General features: G+C 37.8%; 1 protein-coding gene across 4 annotated transcripts in view; it reads left to right on the top strand.

The window, feature by feature from the left end:
• Positions 1 to 11,130, top strand: part of LOC131468735 (arf-GAP with coiled-coil, ANK repeat and PH domain-containing protein 3-like) — a 64,230-nt gene extending 53,100 nt beyond the window's left edge. Inside the window, exons 16-25 of one of the 4 annotated variants that reach the window (XM_058643274.1) lie at positions 1,490 to 1,559; positions 1,755 to 1,849; positions 1,953 to 2,170; positions 2,297 to 2,386; positions 2,574 to 2,675; positions 3,055 to 3,281; positions 3,571 to 3,680; positions 4,001 to 4,111; positions 4,233 to 4,294; positions 10,057 to 11,130. In XM_058643274.1, the coding sequence (XP_058499257.1) occupies positions 1,490 to 1,559; positions 1,755 to 1,849; positions 1,953 to 2,170; positions 2,297 to 2,386; positions 2,574 to 2,675; positions 3,055 to 3,281; positions 3,571 to 3,680; positions 4,001 to 4,111; positions 4,233 to 4,294; positions 10,057 to 10,163 (1,192 nt within the window). In that variant the 3' untranslated portion in view covers positions 10,164 to 11,130. Of the gene's footprint in view, positions 1 to 1,489; positions 1,560 to 1,754; positions 1,850 to 1,952; positions 2,171 to 2,296; positions 2,387 to 2,573; positions 2,676 to 3,054; positions 3,282 to 3,570; positions 3,681 to 4,000; positions 4,112 to 4,232; positions 8,519 to 10,056 lie in introns of those variants that run through there. The other 3 variants (XM_058643275.1, XM_058643276.1, XM_058643278.1) reach the window with 3 other exon arrangements.
• Positions 11,131 to 11,500: the final 370 nt, after the last annotated feature.

Genomic DNA, 11,500 nt, shown 5'->3' on the forward strand with positions numbered 1-11,500 from the left:
ATGTGTGTAGATTTAAGTCTAAACTTTGTAGTCATATGCGTACTTTAAAGGTATTCACATTATTCACAAGAGTATTACAAGACTTCTTTAAGATGTCCTGACTTGACTCACTGTCAGTTGTTTTGTAGACTTGTATCACTCAGGGTGAGTTGGATGTTATCCTAGTTTCCTGGAGCATACAGGACTGAAGGTCAAACATCTAACGTTGTTAGATGAGAACATGTGCCATGTGCTGGGAGGTTAATGGCTCTGATAACAGGAAGCGGTGCCAGCCTTCCGGGATTTTCCTTGTGCTGCTAAGGGGGCTCAGTGTGTTCCAGCACACAGTTCTGAAGGGACTAAAGTCGTCTATTGGATCAGTTTGGCTTTGATTTAGAGTTTTTAGAAGGGAAGGGAAGGAAGGAAGACGGAAAATAAAAGTCCTTAGTTCACTTCACAGCGGGATCTCATTGAACATGACGTAATGGTGTTGAATGAAGTTTCCTGCTGCAGGTAATAACATTTCCTCCTCATCCAGATCAATGCACTGCTCTCATACTTAGGTTACATCACAGTGCTGCTTCACTGAAGCTCTCTGTAGGAAACAATCCCCTCCTGAGTTGTGTGTGTGTATTATTTTAAATTGCATTATCAGTGTTTATGTAATCACAAACCCTGCTGCCTGTTGAATATTCATGTTCCCTCTTTGGCTTTGGTTTCACATAGTGAGAGCAGACTTGGCCTTAGTGTAGCAGGGTAAACGAAGGGGAGAAACACTATCAGCTTTTTTTTTTCTTTTTTTTTTTTAACTTCTACTGTGCCTCTGTTGCCAGGATACCAGACAGCATCATTGCAGGAACTCAGTGATTTGCATGACATTAGGTGCGGCTTCTCTAATTTCCCCAAGGATAATTTTAGGTTCTTGCAGCTTTACAAACCAGTCAGCGTCAAACACCACAGTCATGGGTGGGTTATGAGAAAATGGGCTTCTGAATATAGACCACTGAACTACTATACCCAAACTGAATGGAACAGAAAATGGTTCCAAATGATGTGCTAGTTCTTTGTTTTGTGTCTCTATCTCTATTATTTTTTGTGGGCTGTGCAATATGGACAACATGATAAAATCAGTTGATATGGATAATATTCATGATTACCCTTCAGCAAAAAGTTAAAGAAACCAATCAATTGTGGTTTTAAACTACTTTATTGGCAGAAAAAAACAAAATCTTTTGAATCTCTTTGTGTCCATATTGTCTCGTAATTGAACTCACTTAATACTGATTCGGGTCCCGTTGGCCTATTCAGCAATCTATCTATCGCCACAGTTTATGACTCATTTATAAAAACATCTTGTTTCTATAGTGTGAAATATAAAGTGCTTTTGTTTTGCCACCATCTGCTGACCCATAGTCATAACAAAGTCAAATATTTCCACCTCTGCCTTTAAATCATGTCATCACCTCACAGAAACAACATGTTATTTTAACCTGAGACATTTCTGTTGCAGGAGTCTTGGGGTTCACTGTTCAAAGGTTCGCTCACTCACACTGGACTCATGGGAACCGGAATTACTGAAGGTAAAGTTTGGCTCACTTTGGTCCTTATTTAATTAACTTAATTAATAATATATGAGAACCACACTCATCTCAGCTTTTTGGATTCTGTGAACAGATTTCGTATTGATCTTCTTGGCAAACTCTCAGCAAGAAAACAAATGTTGCTGTTATGGGTTAGGACAACATTAATGTCGCGTCTCTTGTCTTTACCTGTAGTTGATGTGTGAGCTTGGAAACAGCGTCATCAACCACATCTATGAAGGCTCGTACCAAGGACAAGGGGTGAAGAAACCTTTACCCTCCAGTTCAAGGTAAATACAGCTAAACTGCATGAACACCATCTCATTCATTATTTTACACTTGTTACTCTTGGAACACTAAAATCGATGTCATACGTGGTTCGGTCTCTTGCAGGCAGGAAAAAGAGGCTTGGATTAAGGCAAAGTATGTGGAGAAGAAATTCCTGAAGAAGCTGGGCTGCACAGAGATTCTCATCAACGGGGAGAGGAAGCCGGAGCGGCGGTGGAGTGTGAAGAAGTGTCGGAGACACAACAGTGCCACCACCGTACCCAAAACCCGGCGAAGATACCGACAAGAGCCCGGAAGCATGTCCCCTTCCACACTCTCCGCAGGTACTTTAACTGTTTAACTGTCTTTTTGTGTCCTCAAATAACAAAGCTTTCCCTCTTTTATGTTAATGTAAATTTTCTTTCCACCGTATACTTAACCTCTCACTTTCACTTGTGATTGTCTCACAGCTGCTGCTAAGTTCAGACGAGAATCCCTGTTTTGTCCCGATGAGCTGGACACGCTCTTCTCCTACTTTGATACAGGATCTGGGCCTCGAAGTAAGCAGCTCATTCTCTTCACCCTTCACATACTGCTGCACATTTTACAGCCGTCTCGTGTAGATTAAAGTCAGGATGTGGATAAGAGGCTTGAATCTTAAGTAGAGGAGGCAGCTAATGCAGATAATTCCAATCAGCCCGACAGAGAGCAGAAGTATCTAATGTGTCCATGTTGTGGCATCTCCTGGTCCGGCAGGTCTGAGCAGTGACAGTGGGTTGGGAGGAAGCACAGACGGCAGCACGGACATCCTGGTGTTTGGCTCGGTGGTGGACAGCGTCACAGAGGAGGGTGAGTCCATATGGGGAATGTTAAACAGATGGTCCTGTTTGACACACATATGCGCTGTAGGTAGGAGGTGTAGGGGTGAAAGGCAGTCAGTCCGGTTCTGCAAACCACTAAAATATTCAGTGATAGTACACACTTGGTGGTAAGACCAGAAAACATTTCAATTCTAGTACACTTTTGTTAGCAATTTTATCCAATAACTTCCCTCTTAACCTTTAGTGCTCCCGCGTAAGCACACTTGGTAAACTGCCGTGGAAATAATACTTGGTTATTAGGTTATGCTGAAAAGAAAAGGATATAAGACACTCTATATTGCACATTCTTATAGCATCTTCTTATGCTGCTGTGATATAAATAATCTGTCTCGTTTCCTCGTCCACAGAGTGTGAAGTGTCTGACGACTCGAGCGGTGACGCCGAGCTGGAGGCGGAGCCGGAGACGTCAGACCCGGAGGACATATGTAACCTTCGTCCAGGAGCACTGCTGTACAAAGCCTCCAAGGCTCGCAACCTGCCCGTCATGGCTGAAGCTCTAGCTCATGGTGCTGATGTCAATTTGGTGAATGACGAGGATGAAGGGAAGACGCCCCTCATACAGGCAGTGATCGGGGTGAGTGGCATCATCAGACCCAGGGAAACAGCTCTTGGTTAAGGACTTAAAGGAGCATTTTAGTATCAGGATCAGGACAGGACAAACTCAAAATATACCTATTTGTAAAGTTAGTTAAGTACACAGCATTAGAATAACTGTTAAGTGACAGACTGCATATATGAAAGTTGCTCTTGTTTTAATTATTACCAGACATAGTCATGCTGACAAAAACTATCACAAGGCATCATCTGGGAATGAGTGAATATCTAAAATTCATTAAAAAATCCCTGTTGCTCCTTTATTTCAGGGCTCACTGATTGCATGCGAGTTCCTGCTCCAGAACGCTGCTGACGTCAACCAAAGAGACGCGAGAGGGAGGTGCCCCCTGCATCACGCCACGTATCTGGGGCACACGGGGTGAGTCACAGGAGGAAAAAATAACTGTTTACTCCAGGCTGCATCATTAGTATAATTTGTAACCACTTCACACTCACTCAAACACTCACAGTTGTTTTCTCAGTAACACCTTTTTGTTGATGGGATGCTCAGTATGCAGAGCGCGACGGGCCTCATACAAGAACCACTTAAGGATAAGACTGTACAGACTGTAAAACCCCTCGAGGCTAATTGTGTTTGTGATGTTGGGCTATTTAAATAAAATTGACTTGACTTTACTTGTAAGTAAAGTGAAAAAAAATATTTGCTATGACTGACCTCATTTTGCTTTGTATTCCCAGGCAAGTGTGTTTATTCCTGAAAAGAGGAGCGACACAGAACGACGGGGACGAGGATGGTCAGGATCCTCTGAGTATAGCAGTGCAGCAAGCCAATGCAGATATAGTCACACTGTATGTTAACATAACCACATCCTGTGGTTGTATTTTCTTTGAAAGATTTTTTAGTTTTTCTTCCTCCAGCTTTGATGTTTTTTAACACTCTGCTGCTCTATTTTTTCCTCCTTCTCTTTAGTTTGCGTTTGGCCAGGATGAACGAGGAGATGCGGGAGTCGGAGGGACCCTTTGGACAACCAGGTCAATACCCAATCAGCAGTCCCACTGAGCAGCAGTATAAGAAATGCATTCAGGAGTTTATCTGTCTCACTATAGCAGAGTGTTAGAACCAACCACAGTCAGGTTAAAACGCAGTGTTACGTGGGACTTTTCACCACAAGATTAACTCCAAACATCTCTACATCAGACATATCTAGACCACTTCTTCTCTCCAGCACTTGTCTTGTCCTCTTAAGACCAGAAGCCAGAGTCCACCAGCAGTCAGCTCTCCTCTCAGGATCACGAGAAATCAGTGTTAACCTCCTTAAAATGATGTCAGATGTGAGTGACTGACTTTGCCAAAACAAACATCAGTGTGGGTGATGTCCAGTCAGTCTTTTCACTGCCAGGAGAGAGTGAGCCATGTTTTGTTATGTTTTTTTTTAAAGGAAAAGAGAGATTATAGTGTCTAGCAATCAGATGACCGCCAGTAAAGTCAGCAGCTGTATACTCGGGACCAACTTAGCCTTTTATTTCAGGCTTTAGCGGGTACAGTGAGCTCTGAACCAAAGACCTGCAGCAGCTCGTTTGCTGAGATATTTTGGACGTCCTAGTTGCGGAAGCACCAATTTTCTCACAGACAGTGTTATGTGACTCACAGTTGGAGCTTGGATGACAAGGAAAAGTTAGTTTTATAATCATGAGAAAAAGTCTTCGCATGGAGAAATGTTGGGATATTTTTTAACCCGGACTGTCAAAGTGCATTTTGACACAAAACAAATTCAGTCACAGAACATAAAATGAGCTAAAACTGTGGTGTGTAACATAGAAAATATTAACAAACACACCTTTATTTTATTCAAAAACCATTGGCCTTCTAATTTTAGGCTGATTTCAACAGATTATCCTGTAGTGTGAGGGATTAACAGACGCAATTTTACCATCATTAAACGTAAAAGCCAAGTTGATTCCATCTTCCCAGTCATGACTTTTTTGATTTTGTTATGATTGTTTGCATTTCTCAGCACAAAATATCGCACACACAACAGCTATTGACTGACGACACCAACAGTCTGCCTCCATGTCTGTTTATATTCTCCAAGTCACGTTAAATCACATGAGTTTCTGTGAGATCCCAAATCCCTGGAATCTCCTCCCTGAAATAGTTTGATTAAACACCAAGTGTGTGGTCCTGCATCTTGACTGGATCGTCTTGTCTAAATAACCGGTTACAAAGTTTGTTGAATCTGTGGTCTGGTTTTTAAAATCAAGTCAGATTTGAAAATCCTCCGGTGTGAGATGGGCAGTAGTATGACTGAAAATGAAGGTATTTTAAGGAACTTGTAGAGCTCTTTATTTTACACTGCAAGGCTGTGATAACTGTGACGAAGAGCAAACGTTTTGAGCGATTCATCGAGTGAAGCTTTTATGTTTGAGTAAAAGCGAACATATGCACTTTTTTCTTAACCAGGGTTTTGTTTCCTTTTTGGATAAATAACCTTTTTAACGTTTTGATTTTTCCCTCTCAGAAGAGGTTTGAATGCTTCCTTTTTCTTTAAGTGTATGACAGTAACATTCACAGAGCAATAGTGCAATGATATATTTTTTTTCTGTATTTTTTTCTTTTTTTTTATATTCTGTTTGACAACAATGCAGATGGTATTTTTTTAGGCTGGATATATTTTGTTAGATTTTACTTTGCTGAGCACTCTCTCTTACTGTTGCACCAGTATTATATTCTCATGATGAGAAAGTGAGCCAGTATACTTTCTTTATACAGAATCATGAGTAATTGCAGTGTAAAATTGCACAAATGTGTATTACTGTATATACAGTATTTGTAAAAATGTTATGCTAATCTAATGTTTCATGATTTGGCCAATATTACATTTGTTTTTATAGTGCATACAGTAGATGGCTGTTGCTCAGGTTTCCCTAAGCCTTGTTGCTTTTGTTTACTTCTGTACCCAGTGTATGTGACTATTTGATATTTAGTATTGTTGATTAATGTTAATATTGGCATGATATTTACTGCTCAATCATGACAACAGTGCATGAAATGACATTCAATACAGAAATCATTAGAACTCAACACTAATGTCCCACTGTCTTCCATCGGCCGGTTTCACGTATGTGCAAAAAGCTCGATGACAATGAAGTATTTAATGACCGTTTATATGGTCTACAATGATTTATTTGACCCCCCCCCCCCCTTTTGGTATGACACTATAAAGGACAGTAATCCAGAATGTGCTGGAGATGACTGTTCGTTAAAGCCTTGTTTGGGACTGACCAACCAATGTTGTCGTGTTTTTTAGGCAATGTTTGTCTAAGGAAAACTATGATAAAAGATTTTTCCAAAGATGTTTAGTCACAAATATGGACTGTTAAGTTTTTAGTTCAAACCAAAGACCAGAGACAGGTTTTTAGGAGCTTCTAAATCTTCCACACTTATTAACTAAGTTGACCAGTTAATTCTAAATAAATACCCCTCTTTGGCGATGAGGAATGTGATCAGTTATTGCCAAATTTACATGCATGGTGCTTTTAACAATTAGTTTGTACCACAGTCTCTGAATAAGCAAACAGCTTCAGGCAGCTGTTCTGTGTTCAGTAAGAGAAACGTTAACATTCACTACATTTTTATTAGGGATAGGTCAAAATGGCTGAATCATAGGAGAATAAAGTCGTCATAATATGACTTTATTCTCGTGATGTTACAACTTTATTCTCATAATATTATGAATTTATTCTCGTAAGTTTACGACTTTATTCTCACGATGTTACGACTTTATTCTCATAATGTTGCAACTTTATTCGCGGAATATTACGAGTTAATTGTCATACGATTACATTTTTTTTTTTAGTTTGGCCGTAGTATAATAAAAAAAAGAAAAAGTGAAATCCGATCTGTAAATCTTACATAACACATTAATGCATCATTAAGCACAGAGAGTCACACAGGACTTGATTATCAGCACAAATGTCACACAGTTAAGTCATTTTTGCTTGAAAGTCATTAAAAGGATAATTTGGACTGATATTGAAAACGGACACATAACATATTGATCCCCAATTTTTATATAGTAGGCAAAAAGATGACCACAGTGGTCAAAGAAAAGATTCCTGCTATCTGAACTAGGCTGTTTGTGTTGATTAGTCATTACTCTTTCTAGAAAACACCATCTTAACGTGCATTAACGTGATTTAGCACTGAAACGTTCAGCAAAGTTAATTTCATCTCATTTCCTCCTTTCCCTTGTTGGTTTGGTTGTCGGTGATATATTCAATGCATCTTGAAACACTCACACACTCTCTCTTCATCCAGCGTTATCTTATTTTGTGCAGTATTTTTTACTAAAGTTCACAGGGAGCAGTTTTTACTTAACCAGTCATTGACATCGTGCCACTGAATGGTTACTGTTACCGTCTGCAGCGTATAGTACTTCAACAAGTTGACTGTTGTGTATATAAACTAAAAAAAACAAACAAAAAACTATTAACACTTTAACTGCCTGCTTCTTAAAATGCAATTTTTAACATTGTTGTGTTTTTTCTGTCTCTGACTGTTTTCTGTAGAATTTCTCTGAACGTGTGTCTGTAAGTGAACAGTATGTGTGTGTATATTAACACTTAACTGCTACCTGTGTTTGTTTTTCTTTGTTTAACCAGTCCTACCAGCGTCTTTCTCAAATGATACTGAAAATAAATGGACAACGTGACTAAAAACTAACCTCTACCTTTGCTTCTTTGCTCTATTTCCATTTTTCCTGGCTTTTTACTACATCTAACGGAAAAAAAACAAAAACTTCTAACATCATGCACTGCTGGTGGAAGTATTTACAATACTAGTATTAACAATACTATAGTGTATTTACTGTGTGAAGTGGAATGACTAACATGTTGGTAGTGGTAGTGGTATGAGTGTGACTAAAGCTATAAAAAAAGTATTATACATCATTATATTCTACTTTCATTGAGCTGATTTTTTTTTTAATCTACATCTGACCTAATTATTGAGATCAAATACCAATTCATTTTTAAAGATTTTAACCCTTTAAATTCCAGGTTTTTCTCATGATGCTGCCATGTTTTCGTATGGAAAAACCCCAGATATTTATTTTCAATATACTACATGCAATTATTACAGTGTGTGATGTGTCAATGATTAGCTGTGACAGTGCCCTCTAGTGAAAATAGCATGTTTTTTTTCTCCATACGCCAAAGATAGCCAAAATGACTTGATCTAGTGGAGAGTAGTAAAAATGATCAAGTCCAAGGCAAAAAAAACCATATACAGTATAATAAAATGCATGCATTATGCTTTAATAGAAGTGAGATAAAAAAAAACTGTAGGAGCTGAGCTGGAAATAGATTTATAAAACGTTTCCACTCCTCACTGAATACTATTAATAAACACCATATTATAATTACAATAACCTATTTTGACCTATTTCTAAAGCCAACTGTCATAAAATACTTAGAAATTTGAAATCTGTGACATTGAAATATAAGGTGTTTTTTTCCTATTAGCAGTTCATATTAAATGATTTCTAGGTTACGTTAATGTAAAACTGGAAAAAACACCAAATTCTTACATTTTAGGAACTGATTCCAGCTCATAAATTGGCGTACAAATTATAACACACATGGAAAATTGATGATAAAACATTTTAGCTTCAAATCTTAACTTAATTCAACTAATCAAATAGTGGATCATTGATCTTTTTTTCTCCATACTTCTTGTAAAAACTAAACACTGGAGTTTAAAATAACTTGTGGGACAAACACCACATATTTAGTTTGAACTCACTGGTCCTTTTCCCACAAACACACACACACTAAGAGAGAGAAACCAGGAATGTTCATTCCTCTTTTTAATTAGCCGAGTCTGGGAGCTCTCATGGGACACAAAAGAGTTCAACTGCTTTTGTTATGCCTGTAGACTCAGCTGTTGCCATGGCCACAGGAAAAGTAAAGGCTCAGTATCTGGAAAGTTGAAAGAGGGGAGCGTCATGGTGCCTCCGTCTGTTTGTGCCTCTCCATTCAGGCTTTTTTCTTCCCCATGGCTCCTCTTGCTTTCTGTTTTGCTCATGGCGTTTATTTGTAACTTTGATGTAATAGATGTTTTGACTATTCACAGCCTACGTCTAGAGATTTGTCTCTGTCAAAAAACACATTTACAAAAATAACATTCCAGGACTGACTGAGAAAGAAGTAAAAACCATAATAATCTGCATGTATCCAGTGACTCACATACAGTATGTGTATCAGTACATTTACATACTAAACTAATATTTTATGTTACAGTACAAACAAAATGTTATGAGATAATATTACTTTAAAAGTAACAGTCAGGTAATAGTTGATTAGAATTACTTTTGTTTACTGTCAGTGCAAGACCTTCAAATGTAAATGGAAATTAAAATGATCATATTTTAAACTTCAGAAATTTGCTTCAGTGCATTAATGAATTAATCATTTTTGTATGTCTGCTTATTAAACTATAATAAACTAAACTAAAACTATACTAAAACTAAACTGAGCTAATACTAAACTAAACCAAAACTGAACTAAAACTAAACTTAAACTGAACTAAAACTAAACTACACTAAAACTGAACTAATGTCATGCTCTCTTAAGTCCCACACACATTGTCTGTTGTTATTGGTAGAATTACCATAATATTACTCTCATATTCTACATAATTATTACCATACTATGTTACTGTACTGTAATGTAAAATACATTATTTGATAAACCATCATTTTCATCATTATTTTCCCCATTGTTTTCCTCACCAGGCGACGCCACGTACCTCGACATCTTCCGAGAATTTTCCCACATGGCATCGCACAACCCGGAGAAGCTGAAACGGAGGAGCGTGCACTTCCGACACTCCTTCAGGTAGTAGGCCGTCTGCTGCCGAGTCCATGTCGCCACCCGGGACAGGAACAAGGTCACATACTTGAAAAGTGCAACAGCCACTTTCCAGACTCGACTCTAATTATACAACTATGGATGTACTGTATGTTAAACATCATGAGAAACACGGAATGAGGCATCTCATTAAATCATCATATACCACCCAGAAAAATGTACACAGTCACATTTTAAGTGAAAAATAAGAATGATGTTACGATGCTGTTTGTGTTTAATAAGCTGCATTAGATCGGCATTAGACGTGTCCTTTGCTGTTCTGAGATCAGGCTTTTATGTGGATAGGTTGTCGCTTCATGAGGATTTGCTGGTCCTTTCCTCTTTTATATAAGTAAATAAAGCATTTTTTGGTTTACACAATGTTAGATTTGTTTTTTGATAAAATGTCAAGCACTTGTTTTTTTTGTTTGTTTTCCTCTGCGTTTACTGAAGGAAATCCATCACTACTTTCTCTTTATATGTAATGCATGCAATTTACTCCAATTATATATATCTCATCATTACCTAAACTTGAATTCTGCCATTGGAAGGGTATAGATTGTCGGACCATTATTGGTTATCAGCAACCAATCCACCATCTTACTTTCTCTGTTTCTGAGCAAATCATTTTGTAATGTAATGTTGTATTTCTGCATGGACTATGCTGGTGTAGTCTTTGTAACATTGTATTCAGGTGTATGTGGCAGCACCACTATGAAAGGCAGTGATTGTGTTACAGTGTAAATGCTGTTGAAGTGAAAAATGATAATATATCTGAATGGACAGGAAACCTGATCTTAAGTTGGATTGAAATAAAAAAAAATCTGTGTTTTCATACTATATGTGCAGTGAAAGATTTGTGTCTAAACCTTACATGCACTCAGTCTATATTACTATGAAATGTTTTCTGGTAGCTGAGACATCAGCGCCCTCTTGTGTTGGAAATGTGAGACTGGTGATTGAAACCCTCCCATAAAAGTTCAAGATATAAATTAAAAAAAAGGACATTGTTGATTGAATTATGACTAGTCATAATGACGTTGTAGATATCTTTACGACTATAGGCTATATGACTGCATTTTGAACACACTGCCATTTCAATTTGATTTCTATTTTTACATTTAGTGTTGAAACCCCTTCAAAATGTCGTGTTTTATTGTTTTCCACTAGGTGAAGTTATTTTTTTTATGTATTGTTTTATGTAAATCTACCACTGACAGGAATATTTGAAATATAAATATTGAGGACTGAAGATAAAATTATTACATTCATGAAGACCTTTTTTTTATATGGCAGTCTTTAATGGAGCATTTTTGTTTGTGTCTTAGG

This window comes from Solea solea, chromosome 11 (assembly GCF_958295425.1).
Source record: "Solea solea chromosome 11, fSolSol10.1, whole genome shotgun sequence".
NCBI classification, from domain to species: Eukaryota; Metazoa; Chordata; class Actinopteri; order Pleuronectiformes; family Soleidae; genus Solea; species Solea solea.